General features: G+C 39.4%; 1 protein-coding gene across 7 annotated transcripts; it reads right to left on the reverse strand.

Moving 5' to 3' along the window:
* Positions 1-89: 89 nt before the first annotated feature.
* On the reverse strand, positions 90-24,669 carry ano5a (anoctamin 5a). 7 transcript variants are annotated; one of them, XM_042495392.2, is made up of 22 exons: positions 24,369-24,669; positions 20,818-20,885; positions 19,853-19,990; positions 19,488-19,529; positions 15,561-15,668; positions 13,556-13,624; positions 12,972-13,256; positions 12,556-12,675; positions 12,275-12,390; positions 12,047-12,181; positions 11,801-11,906; positions 11,627-11,687; positions 10,765-10,916; positions 9,869-9,943; positions 8,370-8,598; positions 8,041-8,213; positions 7,816-7,913; positions 6,000-6,130; positions 5,517-5,722; positions 5,215-5,414; positions 3,331-3,436; positions 90-3,049 (listed from the first exon to the last, which is right to left on the reverse strand). In XM_042495392.2, exons 1-22 carry the CDS (start codon positions 24,436-24,438, stop codon positions 2,822-2,824), a joined length of 2,916 nt encoding a protein of 971 aa, XP_042351326.2. In that variant the 5' UTR covers positions 24,439-24,669; the 3' UTR covers positions 90-2,821. The 7 variants fall into 7 exon arrangements, with proteins under 7 accessions (XP_042351326.2, XP_042351325.2, XP_042351327.2 ...); XM_042495391.2 differs by lacking the exon at positions 9,869-9,943 and adding an exon at positions 10,311-10,391; XM_042495393.2 differs by lacking the exons at positions 9,869-9,943; positions 19,488-19,529 and adding an exon at positions 10,311-10,391.
* Positions 24,670-25,897: the final 1,228 nt, after the last annotated feature.

Genomic DNA, 25,897 nt, shown 5'->3' on the forward strand with positions numbered 1-25,897 from the left:
CTCCAGCAGCAACTTTAATGTCATCAGCAGAGCAGAGGAGCCGATGGGCTACAGTATTTAGGATTAATCCAAACACGTCCAATGACCACTCAAGTTTAACTGCTTCTTTATTTTGAAGTTTTTTTTCTTTGTTTACGCATTTGGATACAAGACAGTTACAAAAATGACAGAAAGAAATAATGAAAACATGAAATTGTAACTTTAAGCATACAGTAAACAGGTTCACCTTTTTTTCAAAGCATGGTAACAGTATAAAATAAAATATTTTAACTACAACATAACAAGAAAAAGACATAAAAAAAAGATATACAGGGGAAAAAAAACAGAAAACACAAGGTATTAGACGTATTAAGGCATCAACAGGCAATAGTTTGGCTGAGCGAATAGCATGAAAAAGGCAAACTGGATCAGTCCAACGTCGCTTTCGGCTATGCGGTCACGTCTACATGCATCTCAAACACATTTAGTTGCCTGAGTTTTTTTTAGCACAGCCAGCCAGCTATTTTATCTAAATTAGATTAGTTCAACAAAGATACTTCTCACATATTTCTACATAGGCAGCCAAATAAACATGAAATGTCCTTCATATAATATTAAAACAAAAAGCTACATCTTTTTTCCTTGTTGGTTATTTAAGCTCGATATAAATATCAAATTCTCCATCTCACCTATAGCGACTTGTTCCATTTAAATAAACACAGATTATCACATACTTCTGCTTCAAAACACTGATTATGAACACGTAGTGTCATGACAATTACACTGACATGTTTATGTCTCTGTTGTCAGGTTTCATTAAGTGCTTTGTGCAAAATAAAAAAAAAAAAATGTGTATCTTTCCCTCTCAATGCAGACAAGCGAGGAAACGAGGAGCACAAGAACTGGGTGATGGCTGACGTGCTTTGTGTAATGGAGCAAACATAGTTCAGTAGGTAGGGGCAGGCTTTCATTAGCGCCGATATGTTGGTAAACAGAGGCACATTAAAAAGGGATCTCTTCACTCTCTCAGGGCTTTTTCTTTTCTCAACAGGACTGTCAACAGTCAACATGCACCAGCTGCTGCTGCTAAACAACTGGCCTTTTGCAGGACAAAATCTGCCCTTACTCACAGTACTAACAGCTGCACAGATATGTCTTCAAAAAAAAAAGGCTACTTCACGTCAGATTTAGGCCTGGAGAAACCGTTGGGCTGTTATGAGATTAAAGGGGAACACCACCTAAATAAAAACTGTACATGATATTTTAACAGCCTAGGGAAGTTCAATCAATATTTGTGAACATGAGCTAATCTATGTCCAAGTCAAAAACCACAAAAGTAAACTTGTGGTGTCATAGTGTATAAAATCTGGAGCTGCTCCACTGACAACGAATGGGAGTCTGATTTTGTGGAGCCACAGAATTTTTGTTTTTATATACCCGAATGAGATATAATGTTCTCAGTTTTAAAACCGAAAATGTACCCATGTACTCAGAACATTCCCCTGTGTGCTCTCAGTGTCATCTAGAGTCTAGGTCTTCAACAGGGGGTCCGCGCCCCCTAGGTGGTCCTGAGTGTTACTGATGGGGGCCTATACATAAAATAACCCCATTCAGTTAACAGGACACAACTTCATGACAGAGCTAGTTAACACTTTATCACTTAACTGCACTCATCCACAACGGCAAGGTGAACAGTTAGTTAACACTAACACACTACTGAAACATACTGGCCGATTAGCTTTATTATTATTCATAGTGTAAGACATTTTTCTGAGCCAAAGTGGATCTTTTTGTAATTTTTCAAGTAATAGACTGGCATGCCGTCCACCTCAGAAGCCATTTGTGAATATGCAGAGGGTGAGGCTAACGCACCTAGCTATGCTATAACTGCTGCTGACTGGGAAGCTACAGCTACACATTATCCCTGATGCAACTACACTCCATCCATCCGGCCTAAAAAACACTGAAGACCTCTGATCTAGAACATCTTTCCCAATTCATTGTTTGTGGAGCAGTGAGATTTTATACCTCATAACATCACAAATTCAAGGTTTAGCACTCTGGTTTTTGGATTTTGGAGGGTTGTTCATGTTTACTACTATTTTTGGACTGTTTGAAACCTTTAGAACAACATATGAATTTTGAAAATGGGCGTAGTCCCCCTTTCCAGCAAAATATTACCAGCCTATTAACTGACAATGAAGTGACACACATTTGTTGCTGTAACTATGAAAAAAAAAATAAAAAATTGAGTTAAACATAAACTTAACAGTATGATACTGGAACATTTCATACAGCTGTGCATACAAAGATCAAAACACTCAGAGCCCCATAATAAGCAAGCTCCCAGTTTCTAGATGATATCATATGTTATTCTAGTGGCAGAGAGAACCAACAATGAGTGTGTGATATATTAAGGCATCTAGTCTTTGGTTACTCATAGTGGCACTTAAATAAATAGTCGTATATATAAAAATAAGAGGAAGTTGTCTGGCTTAGACACAGTGTAAAAGAGTTTCTTTTCTTACAGCAGATGTTGATTACCATCAGCACTTACAACATAGAGAGTGAAGAGCCATAAATATGAGACAGAGGTTTAAATGCGTGTTTCAACATGCGCAAAGACTTTTTCACCGGTGTGCACGTCCACTATCAGCAGATTAGTACGAGAGGGATGGCTGTGAAATGAGGAAGCCTCTAGCTGTATAATTTGTGTGTGTGTGCTGCACAATCAACAGGCACTACTGCGAAGTGGTGTTCAGTATCATGATACACGAGCAGGGAAATCTACATCACTGTGTCCTCCCATCATGCCCGGCTGATTGACCAGCAGCTCTCTGGGCTAGAGGCACTCTGACAGCACCTCATGCTTGATAGACGGGTAGATCATGGGCGTGCAGGTACAGTCATTGTGGCCGTTCTGGCTGAGTTGGATCTTCAGCTTCTCCACTTCATAGTTGTGGAGATACTCCTGAACCAGGTAGCGCTCTCTCTTTATCCGAGCCCTCACTTCAGTAGGGACATCGGGGATCATCCAGGCCACAAAGAATTTGACCAGGAACACGACGTGCTGCAGAGGAAGAAGAAGGCACAACAGGTTAGCTCTACTTCAAGCTGGATGCTGCAAGAGCTGCAGAAAAAATAAACACTGCACAGATTTGTATTTTATCTGAGAAGTGTGTGTGTGTGTGTGTTTGAGAGAGAGAGAGAGAGAGAGAGAGAGAGAGAGAGAGAACTGGGGTTACTATTTATGTAACAGTCCATGACTGCCCAAGGTAAGAATATGAGGCTCAGTTAAAGTGGTCAGTAAGTGTTGGTGGTGCTGGTGGAAGCACTGCGGCCTGGCGTTACCTCCATGATGATGATGAAAGCCAGCTTGGCAGCCAGAATATGCCAAAACTGCATCGTGTGGGAGTACTGCTTCTCATGGCCGGGAGGGTAGCGGTAATCACGATACCTACACAGAAGGAACATGTTTTTTAAAGGCTTTGATTCAACATCATTTAATGTCATGCTTTGTGCAAAAATATAATGAGGTAATAATTACTCTGGATTATCCATAAAAATGCATTCAAACTGACAAAAAGCAGTGATGGAATGTAACTACGTACATCTATACAAGTACTGTACTTGGGTACAATTTTGAGGTTTGAGGAAGTTTTTTGCCACTTTACTGCTCCTTGAAAGCTAATATTGTACTTTTTCCTTCACAATATTTATTTTACAACATTATGATTAGGGCTGTCAAACAACCAATTTCTTAAACCATAATAAGTATTGACATTCAATAGCTGATCGTAATTTATTGCATTTCTTAATCACATGTTTTCAATTATTTATTTTTTTTTTGCATTACAAAACAGCTATGAAGTCCATATGACTTATATAGTGACTTGATTAAGAATCAAATGGCAGCAAAAAAAAGAAAAACCTGCATGTTGCTAGCATTAAGTGGGCGTGTCAGTAAAGGGGAGGCTCATGGCTACCCATACAACCAGTTTCATTCAGATATCTGGAGGTCAGAGGTCAAGGGACCCCTGTGAAATCGCCTTATAGTTATTCCATTGCTAAAATTTAACGTCTTAAAAACGTTTGTCAGCTAATGATTAACGCAATTTAAAAAAAAAAAAGGGTTATGTACGGACCTTAATTGCATCTCAATTAACATGTTAATGTTAACAGCCCTGATTGATGTATTATATTGATAAAAAATTAAATCTTATTAATTGCCCCATCTTTACCAGCTGCAAAATTAGAGTGAAGTTCACATGAGTCCATCTATGATTACAATTTAATGATACATTAGCCTGTATTATACTCTAAAATGGGACATTCTGCATAACGAATACATTTACTTTTTGTGCTTTGATCATTCTAATATACATGTAGTTTTACTTAGTGTGATTTGCTTTTAACAGAGTATTTCTGAACTGTTTTTTTGCTACCTTTACTGAAGTAAAAGATGTGTTTACTTCTTCTACCACCGTGAACAAACACACATACAATATCAACCACACAACATAGTAATGAGGTTAAATAGTGATTTAAGTAAAGTAATAGTGCCGCAAGGTCAGCTGAGCTGTATTCATGAGACTTTACTACATTAAAATTCTTAGCTAAAAAAAAAATAAATTTACACCACCATTACCACATATTTCATACATCAGTGGTGAAAGGTAACTTACTTTTACTCAAATAATGTATGAAAGTACAACCTTGAGATACTTACACTGATGATTTAATGGTACTTTACTTACACTCTATATTTCACAGAGTTGTGTTTTTTACTCTGCTGCATTTATTCCATGGCTTATTTTACCCGTTACCTTGGCTTAACATAAAAAAACATATGATTGATTCATTTAAATGATACATTATTATAGATTAAAGTTGGCTGCACACCAACCCAGGTCTTTCATAAATATGGATTTACATGAAATTTTCAAAATCTGCATACTAATAAAAGAAATTCAGTTTAAAATACTTTGTGGAACTAGGTATGCAGAGTCTTTGAACTACTCCAAGAATAGATGAATTAGCTTCACTCATCTAGCTACATTAAAGTGCTGCTAACATTTAAATGCATCCATAATAATAATGCTAATGTAATATATATTATAACTCTTAAATGGGGTGTTCTGTTAAATGCTTGTGCTTTTGATCAAGTACACTTTTGACTGGAGAACTTTTACTTTTTTCTTTCTCTCATAGACGGAGCCTTGCAGTCACACACACCTGCAGGTAGTGATGGAGCTGTTGAACCAGGAAGGGCTCTCTCCGTCATCGGGCCTGTTGGCCATCGGGATCTCGGAGATATTAAACACAGACAGGCTATTGTTTATGTAGCCTTTCATATTCATCTCACCATCTGGCTGGTAGGCGTACATGTACACGAGCCGGGGTATCATATCAGAGGTGAAGGCTACAATGAACGCCTGGAGAACCGAGAAAGAAACAGTGTGAGGAAACTAGAGATAAAAGTGGGTGGTTAAAAAGCAAACACAAAGCACACATACTGTGCGTAGTCCAGCACTCACATTTGTGACCACAGAGAGCACGGCCATCCCGTTGAGGATTTCCTGCCAGGCTCCGATGCTGTGGGCCTTGGCTGCCACAGGACGTCTGAACTGAGTGGTGAGCTTCCAGGCGTCCACTCTAACCTCGATGATGTTGTTGAAGAGTGCCAGCAGGGGTGCCAGGGGAAAGGAGGCGACGAACAGAGTGATGAAACCAAACTGGATCACTGGGACACCGAGAGGAGAGAGGTCAGTGAGTGACAGTAGGATGGAAACAGCACCATCTGCAGACGATTGGTGCACACTGCATCCAATTGTTTATCTACATATCTATCCTTAACTGTGCTGCAGCGTTTTACCAGGTAATCACTAATGTTCGTCTTGCTTTTTCTTTACACCTCATCTATGTGGAACTGGACTTCCCTAAAATGATCTTGACTGTAAGCAAGTGTGTTTCTAACTCTCTTTTTTGTGAAATGGATTGACAATGTACTGAATGTTTACCCATTTCCAGGTACTCATAGAAGAGACCCAGTTGTCCAAAGCCCTGCAGGTCGTGGTCCTGCTCCCAGCGGCTGTACAGACTCTCTGGGTGGTTTCGTGCTTTCCTGCTGCCCCACCAGTTCATCAGCCACCTGTCGGACACAAAGGGGTTACAGACAGCTTTGAGGTGTCATAATTCATCCTCTACAAGCCACGTTGAGTCTGTACTGAGTTTTAAATATAAACTATAATAAAATAACTGAGGTTCTGAACATGGAACCATTCCATTGTAACTGAATTTAAGTTCATTTCTGTATCTGTGTTGTAAGGAGGGCATTTTCATAGCAGATATTTTGACCTGTCGTTGTAGCAAAAGCACAGTTGTCCTTGTCAACATTAATGGCTCTGTTCTATTCAAATCTCCCAGTGAGCTATGACAGTGTAACCATGACCCCATTTACATGCGTACCAATATTGCACAATTTTCCCAGTATCACAATATTCTGAATTTGATGCAGGTCATGTAAACAGCATGTTCTGTCTTGATATTCCAAAAAAGTCTTTTCTCCAAATGAGGCTTCTTCTGAATAAGACATGTAGGATATGCCGGTATTATTCACTTTAGACTATTATTTGGACATGTAGACAATGCATTAGGAATATGCACCTCATTTTTTTGCCATAGTTTCCGACACACTACTTGTATGTTAAGGGTCAGCTCCATGCGTTGTCATAGAGGTGATGTGCACAAGCCAACTAACAGTGGCTACGGTAGAGATGAATGCCCAAAAGAAAAGCTGACATTTCACCTACTTACAAACATTATGGAAGACCTGGATATCTACAGATTTCAAATGGTCAAACAAGTCCAAAACTGTTCCAGTTCCAGCTGTTCCATTTTTCCATATTTTGACGTGGTAAATAAATGTTAGGGCACGTTTAGCAAAGTATGCATGGCTGTGTGGAAGATGCCGAAAAGTAAAGACAAATAACTTCCTTTTTTTGACTACATAAATGTGTTTCTTTTATTTTTTGCCAGCTAACACACAAAACACAAGTTAACGCCACTCTGAAAACCACACGTTGAAAAAACAAGGACATTACTGACTGTAAGAAGCTGTGTTACTATGGGAACACAGTGATGCTCTACAGACACTGAATCTACCTGTCATTGTGTTTAGTTAAGGTAAAACAACACAGACACGGCACATAACATGACTGCTTGAACCCCAGATAATGGTGAATTATCTCCTTAGAGTCCACTACAGCTGCTAGTTAATGTGAATATTAGTGGGATATTCATTTTTATTAGCCATGTGAACAACTTAGTAGGAATATTGTCTTTTTCAGAATAAGGGCAATAAAAAAGTATATTTTGTGCAATACACATAGTCATAGAGCTAACGTAGACATCACCAGGATCCTGAAACCAGGGCAGCTAAATCAATTTAGCCATGATTAACTGTGTTATTTATACTCAGGCTTTCCTTCTGTTACAAGTTAAACTGTCTTCCTGTCTTTCTTTAAATGTTGTAATCTCATGATTTTGTTTTCAGAAAATGCAATTATGACATTACTTTGAGTGCTTTTCTGAACCATCTCCCAGGATGAATTGACAACAAAAAACACACTTAAAGATTCCTTGAAAACATTTGTGCTTTAGAAAAAGATCAATAATATCAAAATATAAAACAAGCCGCAAGCCATGGTTGATTCGTCTATGAGATATGTAATGCAGCTGCAAATGCTGTGAAGAGAGCGAGTTTAACCCTTTCAGTTTCTTTTCTGTGTGCAGATGAATTGTGCTTTGAACATTCTTCTCAGTTGGGGTACTCACGGGACCAGCGCCTCCTGGATGTTGCCCCACACCTGTTTACCAGTCATCACTATCACCAGCTGGGTGGTCAACTCAATCAAACAGCCACCAGGGTCACACTGAAGGTAAACAGGTTGAGATCGGGGAAGGATGGGAAAGAAGCAAACATTAATTTAAATTCAGACTCAAGTTGAATTAGCAGTGCTAATCTTGAACAATAAATTGTGATGTAGTTATATCTGGTACCTCTTCATTCCTGAGTTTGCTGCCAAACATGTATTCATATTTTCCAGGATAGCCGACAAACTTGCCCTTAAAGAAAGCCACGTAGAAGCAGGAAGAGTAGTAGTTGACAAACTGGAAGAGGAACATCTTCACCGTCAGTTTGTTCTCATACTCCATGTGGGTTTTGGGAATTTCTGCCCCAGAAAAAAACATAAAACAAATACTTAAATATCATCAACAAAAAAAATAATATATTTGCATACATAAGGTTCAACATGAAATGTATAATGGATATATAAAGACACAGAAGTTTAAATATCTGGGACTGGCTCTCTGGTCCTGACCCTCACCCATGTCAGTGATCCAAACAGCCACTCTCTCATACATGAGGTTGAGGATCATGATGATGACAAAGTTGATGCAGGAGGCGGTGACAGAGGTGGCCAGCTGTGGCGTGATGTAGGGGCCAACCACCTGCAGGTGGGAGGTGGGATTGTCCTTCATGATGCTGGCGAAGGCTGCGTATACCGCCAGGCGGTACGCTATCACCCCAATGATGCAGGCAATGATCAATGAGATCTTCAGGACAGAGACAACAAAGACAGCATGAAAGACAAATGCATGGCTCAAGACAAGAACACAGTGAGTGCGTTTACGTGGATGTGAATACCCCATTTCTGATCGTGTTTATGGAGTTTCATGTTATTGTCTTTGAGTATGTTAACACCAGATCCCTGGATTAGCCCTTATCCCATTCATGACAAACCTAAATATGCTATCTGCAGTACTCACAAATAAATCCGTTACTGTTGTATATTAACACGTTATCCCGGTTACTGAGAGCCGCCGACCACCTGTGCGGGCACAGCTGCAGCCAAGTGACATAACAGAAGTACGAAATATGGTGGCAGCGTCTCACTTTTAAAGTGATGGAGAAAGAGAGTTTTGTCTTTCAGTAATAAAAAGAGTCTGCAAGTCTTCATCCTCTACTCCCCTGTCATATAAGTGGTGACAGTGACATTTCAGGAAGGTATGGCAAAGTAGATACCGCCCAAGCCCATAATATTTCATGTCGCTCTTAATATACAATGTCACTCTTATCTTTAATATCTCTCTGTTTTGTTTTGGTAAACATCAAAGTGCCTGTGCAAATAGACTTCAGTAATCAGTAACTGGGTTACTAGTATTTTTCATGTATACAAGGAGTATGAATAACTACAGTTCTCTGTTCTAATGTAAACATCAAATCCTGAATAAGATCATAACCGGGATATCATAATAAGCCTCATAAAGGAGTTATTCATGTCCATGTAAACGCACTCAGTGGGAACACTGCACTGATTCCAATGCAAGTGCAAACACCAAAACACATAAAAACATCTGAACAAAGCAAGGTGAATTATTGCCAACACAGATGTTAGGAGTAACTGTTATGCTTGAAGTGTGCACACATGTCCCATTAAGAAAGAAATATAACATAATCTTCACATTAGCTCATTCACATGGTACAGATTTTTACAACATAAGTTCACAACAACAGTTAAATCTGGGCCGGTATGTTTAAAGCTGTTAGACTTTGGTCTTAAATGGGTCACATTTCTAAGAATGACATGATTTTGGCCATATTTTTAGAATTCAGTGCCATGAATAAACAAGTGCTCTGACTTGGTCTCAGCTACCAAATTATTTAAGTAAGCTCCATTTCTTAGAAGTTTTAAACATACTGGCCCTGGTGACATGGTGTTAGAGATCCTGACGATGAACAGTATAATGAAGACGACACAAAGACACAGGGTGGAGGATGAAAGCTTTGTAGATTTATCAAGTGTACCAAAGATAAAATGCTCACCCATAACAGGACGGTGGCTCCAGACAGACATGAGCGTGCACACTTGCTTGTTATGGGTAAGTATGGCTCCATTTCCTACATCATATGCAAGCAAAGCATGGACACAGGAGTCAGTCACCCTTGGTTATATCCTGAAAAGACAGCTCTAAAAGGCCAGGTTCCTTTAATTACCACTGGCCTCAGATGCGAGGCAGAGCAAGGTCGCTCAATCACAGCTCTTTAAGTGTAGGTGTTTCAGTCCGAGACCAATTCGTTCACCTAGAAATCTCCGCGTGAAGCCAGTCTTTCATGATACTGATTCTCCAGACAAACAGTAATGCGGTACAGAAGGAAACTCGTGCCTCTGAGTCTTTCCAGTAATGTCTATTATGCACACAAAATACACCACACCAAAAACCTCTCCCCAACCAATGTGGCATTCCACATCAAGTGCCACCCTTACCCAGAGCAACACGGTGGCCCAGCACAGCAACAACTTCCCCATTATATCTGTAGCAGTCCTGTCAAGAACCCACTCCGTTTCCTGAAGACGGGTGGGATTAGGTCAAATTACAGCCCCTTATTCTGTTAATTTCACACATCTGTGTCCGTGGCTATCACTAACTACATATTCCTCATTCCCTGAAAACACAGGGCAGGTCAGTTTTACTTTGAAATATTGTTCTTAATCATAGAGTCTCTTTTAAAGTGCTATTTAGTCCAGAAAGTGTTCTAATGAATGACTGAAACAAACTCAGTGTATAAAGTTATCCAATAAAGTCAACACATACTGTAACCTTCCAAATCCTACCACACAGTATGTACCTGGTAAAGCCTTGAGGAAGCTACACAGACCTAGAGCTCCACATTAGAACAGAATTATGCAGCATGTTAGTATTTCATGAGCACACAAACACCTGAGTGATGCGGTTCAGCTTGCGGTTGGTGCACTTGGTCTCGTACTCTGGCCGAAGCTGCAGCTGCTGTTGTTCCTCCTCAAAGTCGACCAGATCCCACTCGTACTCGAGACGAGCCTGCCGCCTCTTCCAGAACTCCAGGAACAGTGTCACTGCAGAGCAGTTAAATGTCATTTTTCAGTGCTCTGACCACCTTTCATCACTATTATACATGTCACAGAAAGTACATTTGTTGAACGATATATTCTCTGAGATATTATTGAAATTATTGATATTATTGGCATTAATTGTCTCAGATATAATTAAAATATAATAGCATAACAGTGCAAGTACACCCTTTAAAAGAGCAATAAACTTTTAATTCAACCAGAAATAATAGCATAATGTGTCTGTTCATTTTCAATTCATCGGCTTGGACGCTGTGAAAAAAAAAAAAAAAAAAAGCTCAGGCATTGCGGCAACTATTACAATGGTCAGAAAAATCCTGCTACTTATGCTGGCATCATGTTTGCCAAAATATTGGTGACAAAATTATATAAACAAACATGCATGTAAACCTAAGGGCAATAACATACAATATATGGACATGACCTTGGTCATTTAAGTAGACCTAAATAAATCTGATTATAATCTAATTATAATGACAGGCCTATAGTGTGGTGGCAGGAGTGTCAGATTTCAGCACCTCAGCAGATGAAAACAACATGAGAAAATATTCTTTTTTTATGATGTGGGTGAACATGCTTTAAATACAGAGTGAGTAACTGTGAGTTTAAGTGACTAATAACAGTTCATCATCTGCCACTAGGTGGTGCAATGTGTTAGAAAATACAAAATCCAGAATGCAGGCATTTTTACTCACCCCATATTCCCATAAATATGGCAAAAAACACTGTTGCCACATTGTCAAATAGGTGCGATTGCTGAAAGAAGAATATGTTTGAGAATTAGTGAGACAATCAAGAACTACCACCCCCTCTATTGTTAGAAGAACATTATTCATGAACAACTCCATCACAAAGCGAGGATGTCTCACCCAGGAGGAGTTGCATGTTGAGTTGAGTTTCCAGTAGCCACATTTCTTGTCACACAGTGGGCACATGATGATTTTGCCTCCAGTATCAGGATTACATATTTCTTTACTGTAGGGAAATAAGAGTCATTTATTAATAAAAGGAACAATGGCATTAGTAATAAAACAATACCTAACACTACAGTGCCATCTGAAAGACCAAGACAACGGTCGAGTATTCTTGATTTTAAAAAAGCAGAACACAGTTACCTCCATTCATTGTCATCGTAGGTGAGGAATCCGTAAATGAAACAAATAGTCCCGACTACTGCAGCAAACAGCAGCATCTCAGTGTAGAAGCCCAGCCACGCAAAATAAATACCTATCTTCTCCCCATAATACTTCCTGTTGAAGGGAAAAACAGGAAGTATTTGTTATTATTTCAGTTAATGTTAGTAAATACACATCAGAAATGATTACCTTGTTTTTGAGTCTGACCTTATGAGATTGAGGGGCTGCTCCTTGAAGAAACAAAAGAATCTGGCCCAGTGTTTGTAAAGATTGTATCTCTCACTTTCGCAGTTTGCATCCCTCGATCTTGTTGTGTATCTACACTGCATGCACACAGAGGACACAGTCACATACAAAGGTTTACTGCAAAGTTATACATCCTTGCAATGCTACATCCAAAATTGCCCCAAACAGGATGAGTATATGTTCCTCTGAAGACTCCACGTCTTCAAAAAAAAAGTGCCAAATGTTCACCAAAAAAGGCTCACATCATGCAGGGGGAAGGCAGCAGTGTAGGTGCCATTGTTGAGTAACCTCTTGATCCCTTTCTTGTCTTTATCTGCACATTCATCCCTGTAGTACGAGCAGCGGGACAGGATGTAGAAGACCTGGGGAGAAATAGAATCATATAGTTTGTTGAATAAAAACAGAACAATAACAGTTTCTTCTGTGCCACAACAGTTTAACAAACATTCAGTCACTCATAATAGACATGACCTACTGAACTCGGTCATTTAAACAAGCCTCTACAAACACATTGTGTAAAACACATGTAGGCCTTCCAACAGAATTACAGCACACTGCAGTGCTTTGTGTAGTAAACTAAAATATGATCTAAATGACATGGGAATATTTGAATCTGAAGATCAATTGCAAGATTAAGAAAGACAAAAAGCATCCTTACTATCCTGTTGCGAACTGATGGCGGGAAGAACGTGTCTTTGTCATCAATGAGGAAGAAGTCAGTCTTGCTCTTGTTGAAGGGAGCTGTAAAATAGTCTGGCTCGGGGTGCATGACGTGCTCCGGCAGACGAAAGGGGGTGGACAGCCAGTTCATGGGCATCTCCTTGGTGTCTGGGATGTCATTGGCCTTGAATGGCACCTTGATCTTCAGCACGTCTGCGTAGGTGGCCAAAACTTCCCATGGAGCGTGGATCTTCACAAAGTAAGTCTTTCCATCTTCTGACTCCTGATGATAATGACAATGAAAAAAAAGTTACAATATAATGAGTATAACACATTCTGAGAAAAAATGATCTCTGAAAAGATACAAAGACGCATATGCTGATTTATTGTTTTACTTTTGTTTTGTCTTTGTAAAAACAAGAAAATGGAAAAAAATAATAATAATCTCAATATAAAAAAGAAGCAAAAACGACAACACAGATATTTTATATATATAATACAACACACATACACAAACAAACTGTATAAACTTAATTTTCTTTCACATTAGACAAAATCAAATTAATAAGTGGACGCTCTTACCGATTTATCTTCAGTTTCCAGCTCCAGGCCGACATTCACTAGATTGGCCTCATACACCTTCCTCCTCTCCTTTAAAAGAAAACAAAGCATATTTACATATTAGTTTGATATAAATTAAGCTTCTTTACTGCAATTGCACAACAGTGGAATCTACTGTATGTCCACAGTTGCCATTTATGGGACAGTATTTGGTTTTATGGCCATTCAAAGTTATTTATTAAAGTTGTAAAATGTACAGACATATGTAATAATATGATATATGCTGATCACACTGTATGATTAAAAAAAGTGTAGATCCAAAGTGAACGTGAAGTCACTGACAGTGCAAGTATAAAAGCATTTACACAACTACTTTAAACCAGTTTAAACCAGAGGGAGACCCAGCTGGCTGGACAGAATGAGTAAAAAAAAAACTATGATGAGAGTTTCTATTGGTTTTTATTATTATTTTTACACACATCTACCAAAGCCAAAAAACAGACTGTCTCAAGTGCGCCTAGTTTCTCTGTACTGTAACGTTACGGCACATCAGCTACTTTGCTATAGTATCACTTGCTGCAGGTGTGGACTCAGGAGGAGGATAGTATCCGTTGGCCGTGCAAAGAGGAGGGTCATTGCAGTCAAGAGTGAGGAGTCTGATGAGGAGCTTTAAGTTCATTAAAATGAATAAGCATCTGATAGGTTTACAAAACCTTAAAATGTACTTTTATGTTTGATAGTTAAGTATATTTATTAGTAAAAACTCCAACAACAGAATTCTGAGCTCAAGACTAATGAACTTATCAGCCATTGAACAAAATATTAAAATAATTGAGCATCAAATTTTGCTCCAGACTTTGCTACAGACTTTAAGTCTGTTTTTAAGTATTTTAGCAATGAAATGTACTAAAATAAAGGTATAGGTGACACAAAACTGCAATTTATTATTATGGACAGTAAAAAATATGCTTGGCCAGTGGGCTTTTTTCATCTACAAGTCCAGCTGAGTCAAAAAGTAAGTAGTCAGCCAGAGAAGGTTGACATATAACGTTAACATATGGTGCTTGAAATTAGGTTTACTGTTTTTCATAAATAGGCACATACAAAGGTATTGTCCAGATCAAAAACTGACAAAAAAACTACCTCCTTGTTAGAGCTGAAAGTTACTGTCACATTTTACAACACATAAGGGTAAAACACAGGAACTGGCCTTCTGTTTGCCCTTCCCCTATACCAGGCATGTCAAACCGGTCCACAGGGGGGCCGGTGTGGCTGCAGGTTTTGTTTCCAACCAAGTAGCAGCACACCAGACTTAACTCATTTAATCAACTGATCTCCGTCTTCAGACAGTTGATTGGTCAAACTGTGTGCTCTTGGTTGGTTGGCACAAAAACCTGCAGCCACACCGGCCCCTCTGTGGACCAGTTTGACATGCCTGCCCTATACTATGGAAAAAATGAGCGAGTTCCTGACCAGGCCAGAGGTCTGAGTGTTGACTCACTGATGATGAGGTCTGTGGGTAAAATGTGAGTCGGCTGCGACAAACTGCCTCATTCCCAGCTGGTTACACAGAGACGTGAAGACTAACAGCTCAGTATCAAACACTAGTCTCTCAGCACTCCACAGATGATGAAGAGACAGGCCAAAGAGACAACTTGGGAAAGCGACTGTTTGGAAATGTACCTCAAAGCTGATTTAATTAGGAAAAAGTGGCAGTGAGTCCACGTGACATCTGAGAAAATTCCTTGAGAGGATTACTGACACCAGCTGCACAGTTTATCTAACTTTATCAGTGTTGTGGTATTTAGAATATGTTGCTGACACACACTTTGACCTCCACGGATATCCTGTAAGAAACCCTTCTTATTGTTAAAATCATGAAGTGTAAAAAGCACCAGCTGGTCTTTGGTGTTATATTTTAAGAGTTCAAGATATTTTGCTCTATAAATATGACAATAATACTGAAAAACATTAATCGAGTTTCAGTTGTTACAAACAAATTCAGTACGTAGAGGTTGTTTCTTACCTGTTTCCTCTCACCGTCTTTATCGTCAACATAGGACAGGACAAAATCAATCCTGCGCAGTCCATCACGGAAGAACACGGAGTCCTTACTGTGTTGCTGTTTGTCAATCTACAACGAGATGAAACCCAGGTCACAACATTTAAACACACACACACGCTGCCACATAATCAGCTCAGCAAGTCTTTAGATGCATTCAGCAAAGGCCACAAATTGTGTCAGTGGCAGAAAAAACCAAAGAACAAGGCCTCCACACCACATCAAAGTCCACTGTTTTTCGAAAACAACAAAAATACTGATTATCAGATTTTCACTGCAAACACACACAGCATGCAAAATGGAGGAATTCTGCTTTGTGGGGTAGATGTTTGATGTTTCTCATGTTCCCTTGGTAGGATTTACTGATGATGAGAACATGCTTTTAAAGAGCTCTTATTATATCACAGAAATAAATCCAGACTGATGCCCATGATACTAAACACTTTGATTTCAGGCAACTTTCAACTCATTTTACACAACCTCAGGCTACATGTTCTTGCAAAGGATGTGTGGAGAGGACTACAAATAGAACTCTAAACAACAGGGACACCAAGTAGACACATAAGGTAGTTTATTTGCTTTTTCTGTAAATGCAGAATGTCTGAAAACCCCTGCATTGGTGGATCAAGAAATTCCAAACATGTGCTAGCCAGCAAATGCTAGCCCTTCAGTTAGTCTGTCTCTTCAGTAGCCAGGGGGCTGAACAGAAATGAACTACACAGGAATGCTTCAAGGGAGGAAAGGAAGGAATGACTGCTCGCTGCTCATGCTGCTTCAGCTGTTCAGAAAGCTAAAAATAACCATGTACCAGTTACTTCTGTCATCACCACAGTAGCTACCTACACTGGGCTACAGAGAACTCATTAACGTTTAGCATCACAAAAACTACAGCATCCCACTGCGCTGTAGCTCTGACAGAGCCGGCCCTTTCCATCAGCTAAACGCTATGGGGGTGGGGAGGAAAGGAAGAGCACTTTACCTCCATGGCCCACTCCCTTTATGGGTATGATGCATCAGCGGAAAGGCCGGCTGCCTGGTAGACCAGAATGACTTTCTCCAGGGAACACAGTCCTGCCCTGAAATCACCACTTCTCTCACTCTCATCCCACTGATCCCCCGGCCAGAGGAGCCCCGTCCAGTCCTCTCACCTCCCAGGACAAGCCCTCACATGCTCCCACATCCACAAAAGAGAGAGGGAGTGAGACAGGAGGAGGGATACCGAGACTCCTAGAGATGACATCAGCATGGGATAGGATAGCGGCTGCCAGCTAGCTTGCTAATGTAATAAGAGCACAGCATCTGGGGAGGTGATATCACTGTGCTGCACAACGCTGTCCACTCTAACATGATGTCTAATATTTCAGATAACCAGTGTCATCTGAAAAGCCAACTAACCGCATGAAGAAATCTGCTCTGATGAGGTAGAACTACAGAAAACTGAGAACTGATGCATAATTTCCCCATGCTAACTGTTCAAAACTAATCAATAAACAATGTAAAGTCCTTGCCACAACCATGCACAAAGTGCAGATGGGGCACTATTTACCATAAAAAAACAAATAAAAGTGTAGTCCCAGTTAAACGCCCGGTCCCTTTTACTAGCCCCATGTGGCTACACATTTTGACAAATAAACGCCTGTCTCAATTAGAGGCCAGCTTGCCATGCTGTTCATTTTTATGGAAGCTCTTTTCATGTATAAAACTGGGCAAATGTTGGCTGTCCACTGGAGACAACGTCAGTCAGCTGCTAAGATCACACATACAAATATAAATGTTTTAACTTATGTCACAATGAACATGCTACACATGGTTAGCTTAATGAAATTCTCTACTTTTGAATCATTCAGTTCCCTTTACTGAAACCATGAGCACCACAGAAGACAGTATTACTAATAAATAAAAGAAACACAAAAAAGAGGTTTGAATAAACACTTCGATTGTGTTTCAGTCTTTGCTGAGCAACAGTTTTGTGTGAAAGGAATTAAAAGCCCATTCCATAGACGCCTGTCCCAGATATAAGCCTGTTGAGATCAGTGATTTAAGCAAATAATAATACAGGCAAATAACTGAAGTCTTACAGTATGTGAATTGCCTCAGACAAGTAGTGATATACTGTAGATAACAGCTCTTTTTAGCTCTACAGCTGGATCTACCTCTCTGGCTCCTACTATGCTAACTTGTACAAGTATCTGTGTCTACGCATTCAACCTATTTCTGGTTTTCTCATCCCAAATTATGCATACATTCTAACCGCTGTTCTGCATTACCTCCAGGACTAGGCTGGACCATGTTGACCATGGCAGGGTGGTTGCTTTCTTTAACTGTCGCTGCAAAAGCTCTCTAATTTGCTGTAATTACAGATGAGCCGTATGGAATCAGTGCATCTGCTGGGAGCTACTGCAGCTCAGTGAGGCTGGCCGAGGCCACAGAGCTCTATACGTTTACCAACTAGCCCCTAACTACTGGGTGTTTAGACATGTGTATTTCTTTCATCTTAATGAAGGAGGATAAATGTAAAACATAGCCTTAGATAAATAGGCTACTAGTTTTAAGGAGGGGTTTCTTTAAAATATTGCTTTCAAAAGATTTCTTTTCTGGGGATAAAAAGAACAGAACTTAAGGGAAACAGGTCACCTCTGATTTAAATGTATTACAGCTGCTACATGGTTTCTTAAACATCATGTCATCATCATATTTAAAGCACTCTGATATTAGTGCCAGAAAAACCTAATGGCAAGAGTGCAAATCTCCTCTCTCTTTCCTTCTCTCTTTTGTCCCCTCTCTCTTTCCCTCTCTCTTTTGCTTTTATTATTTAAACTTTATCAAGGTCCTTTTTCTTTTTTTTTGGTTTGCAAAGAACATGGTTCTGTTCTGTTGGCCAAACTTTGTAAATGGTTGCCTCCATATATCTGAATTATACCTTTATTTCATCACTGCAACTCGTTCTAAACACAGGGGAAAATTGTGTTTTTCTTACTAGCTATAAAAAGGAAAATGAATACTCTTAATTCCCAGATATGCAGAAAAAATCTTGTCCAATGGGCATTCCTAAAAGCTAACACTGACATCCCTGCAGAAAAGTTGAAGGAGGGCTATACACTTAGTTTTTGATTCCATTTGTCATTATAGAGGCAAATTTTAGGATGTGATCTTCCGTTCAGCTAAATCACAGCCTGTAGTTTAGGGGGACCCAGATTACTAGAGAAGCTTATTGTGGATTTTTTTTAACTTATAGATTAGGCACCATTAACAAGGCCAATGATCCCACTTTTCAATGAAATGGGTTACACACTGTTTAAACAAGACCACATCTTAGAGGATTTATAAGAAGTAGACTAAAAGGTTAGCCACAGCAAAGTTCAGTCCTGTCATAAGCAAAAGGCAGGGTCATGATTATAGTATTGACTCTATATAACTCCGAAGCATATGAATACACATTAATGCACACACAAAAACAGCTGGGCCACTGACAAATACTGTGTATGGCGCATGTGCTAGTCTGCATGTGTGGACTTTCTAATTATGCTGTAACACCACCAGGCTGTTGTTTCTCTTCAGTGAAGCAGACGAATATCACAGGTGAGCAAAGCAAAGTGAAAAGGCCTTTTCCATTTTTAATGAACGCTTATGATGCATCAACACATAAGCTCATGCCCACATGTTTCCATTACTCTCTGCAGGAAAAAAACATGCTCTCCAGAAGAAAACATCAGCTCTCTACTAGGAAGAGTATATTGATTTCAACTCTGATGTTCAATCCATAATGAATGTCTAATGACAGTGGAGAAACTCAATGCTGAACAGACATTTCTCAACAAGGAAATAAAAGCTGGCGGGCAGTAATATGCATAAAGTTGCATCACATCAAAAGCCTGTTTTACCATGCCATACCCTGGAACGAAACTTCAGGAATAGCGCCCGCTTTCTCGCCAGCTGTGAAGGAACCCAGTGGATAGTGAGGGAAAGTCTAACAAATTCAATACAACTAAAACTGTAACAGCAACCTTACATAGGGGAACAAAATGTTAGACACTCCACACTTGACTTGTGTATATATATTGTAACAGATTATTGCCAGAAGCACTTTATTACACTCTGAAAACCAGTAAATGTTATAAAGTCAGGCACGGTCAGAGTCAGGTCTTGCGCAGTTACAAATTTGAGTTGTACAATGACACAAACACACACACACACACACACACACACACACACACTGACAGAGCAGCATGCATCTGTGTCCTCGACTGGTGTCTTACCCCAGTCAAAGCATTGATTCGCTCTAAGGTCTGATCCTCAAAATGCGGACTGTCGCTGTGGTCAGACGGGGCCAGGGAGGCCAGGCTGGTGTTGAGAGACTCACAGGTCTCTACACACACATCAGGTGTTAAAGGAGACTTTTCGTTCAGTGTGAAGGGGGAAGAATAAACAGGAGCAGAAGAGTTATCTCTGACTCTCTCATAATGCTTACAGGTTGTAAACCAATATGATTGGACTGGAAAAGAGGATGTAATTTTAAAACAAGGACTATGAGTTGTGGCCTCTATTAAGATCCAAAAAGTAAACCACTTTGACCACTTGTTGGCTGCTGATTGGTGGAGGACACTGTTGGGGGAAATCTAAGTAAAGAATTTTACTTTTACACAATGAACTTCCTGCTAGCACAATTACAGGCAGCAAGCTGGAGGTAAAGATACTGTCAAAAAGAAATCTCTCATGTATCTGTTTTGGAAAGATAAATATTAACATGTATGTTTCTCTGTCATATTGTTTGTGTTTGCTGTGTTTTCATTATGTTTTTACACATGCTGCAACATAAATTGCCCTCTAGGACAAATAATAAAACCGAATTGAATTGAATTGAACTGACTTGAATTGAATTGAATTGAATTGAATTGAATTGAATTGAATTGAATTGAATTGAATTGAATTGAATTGAATTGAATTGAATTGAATTGAATTGAATTGAAATGAATTGAATTGAGCTGAATTTAAGGGGCAAATTTTCACATATTTCAATAGCTGGTACAATTTAAAATGTTCCAAGGCACTTATAAACATGTATAATGTCATGGCATGTAAAGAAATGACTATTTGGAATTCGTATGAAAAGAAACTCTCTCTCAGACTGTGCATAATCAAGAAAAAGAAACTTGATCAAGAGAAATGTCTGTATAAATGTGAGCATAAGCGTATGTGCATAAGTGGTCAGTCTGGTGTTTACCTCTGATTGTCCCTGCTGGAAGGATCCTGCGCTGGCCGACGCATTTTGATGGTAGCCATTGATATCATCTGAAAGACAGCAACATAATGAACACTTTATTCATGATAGAATGACCAGTGTTAGTTATGATAGTAGTCTCTAACCATTGTATTGAAATGCAATTAGTAGCACAGTAAATGTCATACAGGCAGATTGGTGGCAGTAAAGTCAAATTTCAGGCACATGAACAGCTGCCTGCACTGAGAGGAGCACTGACAGTCGGCCAATGTTGTGGTCTATATTTGTACAGCGTTTTGTGGCAGCGCTCCCACAGGCCAGACAGCATGACTTAACAGGATCACAGAGAAAGAATACACACAGCCATGTTGCAGGGCTGCGTTTCTCCCTTTACAGGAGTGATGGCAGGAAATGAGAACAAAAAGTCAGGTAAACCCGCTCAATGTGACTAAAACTGAAAGCTGCCTGAGTTATGAAACATGGGTACAAACAGATCAAAGTTCTGCTTTCATCTGACATGCATTGCCTCTCAAATGTAATTAGAAACCTCCATTCACTGTGATACAGAGATTTACATAAACAAATAGCAGGGCAGATGGAAAAGCAAGGAAAAATCCAGGGCTGTTGGCACTGCAATCACCAAAAAAATGAAGCAAAAGGTTTCAGCCTCTTTGTCTGTGTTTAAATAGAAATGCAGCCAGTCTAATTGATGGGCTCTCTGAGGTTATATTTAGTCTGGACTCAACAGAAAATGCGCTTACACAGACCTGAAAAAACCTTTCGGACCTTGTAATATGTAAACCGTCTCTGTCTCTACGTTATTACACACCATGTCAGCAAAGTATAAGTTAGTGGTTCAAAACTTAAGTAAATTACATTTTCCGTAACTGGAATACAGAGGCTTTTATCACCGAAGACATTTGTTGTTTTTGTTGGACTAAATCACTGTTTTTCACTTTTTCCACTCCTCATAGAAACAATGCAACAACTAAAAGATTTTTTTTTTAATTTAGAGTATGAAAATCATCTTTTGAGATATAGAAGGATGTAGAAGTTTGGAGAAGACTGTTAATTATCAGCAGTGACCCCCAGAAGAATCCTTGAAATCATTAGGTCACTATACATAACAATTTACAGCAGGCTTAAAGCAAAGACACATCGCCACAATTTGGAAACGTCCCAAGCTGAAAAATGAAGCTAACACGTTAGTGCCAAAAACTTGAATGACCACTTACGGCTGGCTCCCAGAACAAGTCAGTCCCCAAAGACCCCCATGTTAAAATTTGTGTTAAAATATGTTCCAATTTACAGCCAAAATACATGATTACAGCCTGGTACACAAACCAGGTTTGGTCTACATGGCTAATTTTGCTGTTCATGACAACTGTACTGGTGAGGTTTTATATAACTCATCCATTCACATTTTGTTAAGCCTAAAGTTACTTGAAAGTAGTGTTTTATAATGGGCTTTTAGAGTGTTTAACAACAACATAAAATCCAACTTCTTGTTTCATCTTCCTTAAAACAGTTATGATACTGACTTTGGACTGCTGTCATTTGTTCCAAAATATATTGCTTTCACAACATATGAGGGTGCTTCTCAAACAGCTGAACATATTTCTGCACAGTAGGACGCAGTATTAGAGCACTCACTGTTTGCCTCTCAGCTAAGCCAACAGTCTTCTTCCACCTAGCTAAGAAGCCTCCACAACTGAAGCTTTGTTCAAGAGAGAGCAGCTGATCACAGTGGAAATGCCACAAGGCTGCTTCTGTCTCTCTTTTATTACCCAACAGACTCCAGCACCAAACCTCATGTACATGTACTGTGCACAGAAAAAGGGTTATCTTACAATTCAGTTAAACTGATACATAATTACAGCTGCTTTATTGAAATAACAGAGATGTATGATCTCCCTATGATAACTGCGAGTGTCTGTATAGTTTATTGTTGTAGGCACAGTTTTTTGAGTTCCACGCAGCAAAGCTCTTAATGTAAAATCAGCAGCCATTAACTGTTATTTATATAGGGGTGGGTTTGTCTCACTTCCTGTGACAGGAAGCATTTGGTTGTCTTTCACATTTTGAGTTGTAAATATCAGGTGCACACATACACCTGCCTTTACAGGCCTGCTCGCATATCAAGACAACGTTAGATAAATGTAATCCATATTTACAGTAAGGGTGAGCACTGACGCAACAAGTGACAATCTCAGTTGGTTGTAATCTACATGGTCAAACCCCAACCATGAATAGTTTGGGAATTTGCATCTACCGTATGGTCAATGTGGTTTGAATCTGTATTTAAATACAGCGCACAAAGAGTTTGTAAGCAAATTGTGAGACCTTGAGCCGTCCTTGTGTTTTGACTTGTGTGTTTGTGGAGTCAAATTTAGAGCCTCTCAAATTATATGGTTTTTTAAAATTTATTTTGACCCTACATGTGTTGTCTGGAAAAACTAGCAGTCTGGGGATATGTACAAACAGTAGGACATTTTGAGTGTATTTACAACCTGACTATTCATTTTTGCTGGCCACACATCATACAACAAGAATGCAGCATATATATATATATATATATATATATATATATATATATATATATATATATATATATATATATATATATAGCCAACCTGTGAGTGTGATTTATGGAAAACACTGCCTCCATTGTTATCTCCACACACAGCATAAATACTAGCTAGCTAGCTGTAACTGTAGTTCATGATCCTGCAGTGATTTGCTATAATACCAGAGTGATTTTCTCTATGCAGCAGATGAAACACAACACTATTACATCGACAATACAGATAGGGTTGCTGGAGAGTATCCAGGGAGAATCATCCTCCATTCAGCAGCACCATAAATGGCTATAACACAATCCTCTAAGTGCTTGTGTAAAATTCACATTTAGCCAGTAGCAGACAGGGGTTTGGGGTTTGGGGTTTGTGCTGGTGGATGAAGTGGTGCCTGTTAGTGACAAAGTGTTTCCAGTAAGCAGGCCAGCTGTCAGAGGCTGGCTGGCAATAAGTCACTGCTGCTCCAACAGAAAGAAGTGGGAAGAGGGAGAAGTGTGCAGGGTGGGTACATTTGAAAACAGTTTAGAAAATGTTAGTCCAAGTAATTTAAACTGCCCTTTGTATAGGTGAAGGTGGTAAAGCTTCTTAACAGCATGATTTGCCAGTTGTCCCAGGAAGACATGCCAACATACACCAGTGACATAAATCTAATTTTAAATGTTCTGTTTACTTCTGGTAGCTAAGAAATGTTACGTTTATGTTATGTTGTTATGGTGTTTGGAAATTGTCGCTTGTGTAAGTTATATGTCGACAATATTAGGGTATAAGGTAATGTGTAAAGGGTTGTAGTTTAAATGATTTTTTTAGTAGTCCTCGAAAAGTTTGAATTATTTTTAAACAGACTGAGAAATACCAACCTGGATTGAGTCAGAACTGTTTTCCCACTAGGGAAAATACCTAGTGAAGCACAACACGCTTCATAGCAGCGTTTTGAATGTAAAACTGCGCAGCATGAGGGCAGAGTTTTCAGCTACTCACCATTGAAAGAGTCAGATGGGCTCATCTCAATCAAACTGTCCCCTCCGGCTTTCCCCGTTATTCGGTGCATGTTGAGTCTCTCGTGTGCCCAAAACGTGTCCTTCGGTCCTCATGTACACCAAGTTATTCTAAGCCAGTCGATTTTTCTGTCCTGCCTCTCCACGCTGGAACTCCAAGCTGTCCTCCTTCACAGTCGTCTTCTTCAGAGACGCCTCGGCTAGTCCAAACAGGCTGCTCGCCAGGCTGTCCTGCTTCACCCTCTGACCGCCGACTGCTGCATCACCTCGGCAGCATGGTGGGAGGTACAAGAGGGGAGTGGCTCCACACCACAAGCCAATGAGCCTGGGGGCGAACAGATTCTGTCATTACTCAAATGTCTGCAGTTTAGCTTTGTGAGAGTGGAAGAACTCAAATTTATACTCCAAAATATGAATGATGACTTACCTTAAGTTGCAGAGCTAACGTTAGCTAGCTAGCTAACTTGGACTTAATGTTTGCAGTTCAGTAGCCTGTACTTACCTAGACTGAAAATAAAATAAAATAAAATAAAATAAAATAAAATAAAATAAAAGACAGTTAGATAGATAGTTAGATAGTTTCCACTTTTTAAACTCAGAGGATCGTTTTTATTGATAGAGAGAGTGTCGTTAATGATGACGTTGCCTAGTAACCAGCCTTTAACTGAAGTTCTGGGAGATTCGACGCCTGCCAGCCAATCACAGCCGAGGATTCTCCTGGTTACATGAAGTGATGGGCTATCAATTAAAGTTAATTAAAGGCAGTGCAATGAAACAAGTACAGAGTCTGGGTTATCTGTGTGACACTGTTTTATGCAGGATCCTCTTTTGTGACACACCATTGTAAAAAGAGTTGGAAGCGAAACCAAGTAGTATAAATACAAAGTGATATACTAGCAGCAGTTACCCAGACCAGGTGATAACATTTGCAATCAGAATTTGTTAATATGTGAATGAGACTACATTAAACAAGACAGACTACAAGACTACAAGTATTTGTGTTTCTTTGGGTTTGGTCCTGCTGTTATTATGTTCCTCTAAATCATTTATTTGCTTATTTATTACATTTGATTTGGCAACAGAGCATCTGGGAACTCCCTCACAACCAACAACCACACATTCATTTATGCCTTTCCAAAGGTGTTTCATGTGAAGAGGTTTTAGTCTCCCACCTGACATGTTCACGCAGTTAAAGGTCCAGTGTGTATGATTTAGGCATATCTATTGGCATAAATGTTATTTAATATTATTGTTTTTTCATTAATTTAAAAATTACCTGAAAAAAAGAATATATTATGGGGCTTATGCTTTGTTCAAATGGGGTTGTGTTCACTGTGTTTACGATAAGTAGCAATAGTCCTGCTGATGTGGTATTCACAACCTTGCGAGTGGATATTGTGTGAGAGGTCCAAGTGTAAGACTTCATGTGCATGACTTTAAACAGAAATTTCATTTGAGTGCAGCAATAACTAGGTCCTCTTTCACTAATTCCACTATGTTGTTCTACAGTAG

The sequence above is a fragment of the Plectropomus leopardus genome, chromosome 7 (genome assembly GCF_026936395.1).
Source record: "Plectropomus leopardus strain MGB_pleo_1.0 chromosome 7, ASM2693639v1, whole genome shotgun sequence".
In the NCBI taxonomy this organism is placed as follows: domain Eukaryota; kingdom Metazoa; phylum Chordata; class Actinopteri; order Perciformes; family Serranidae; genus Plectropomus; species Plectropomus leopardus.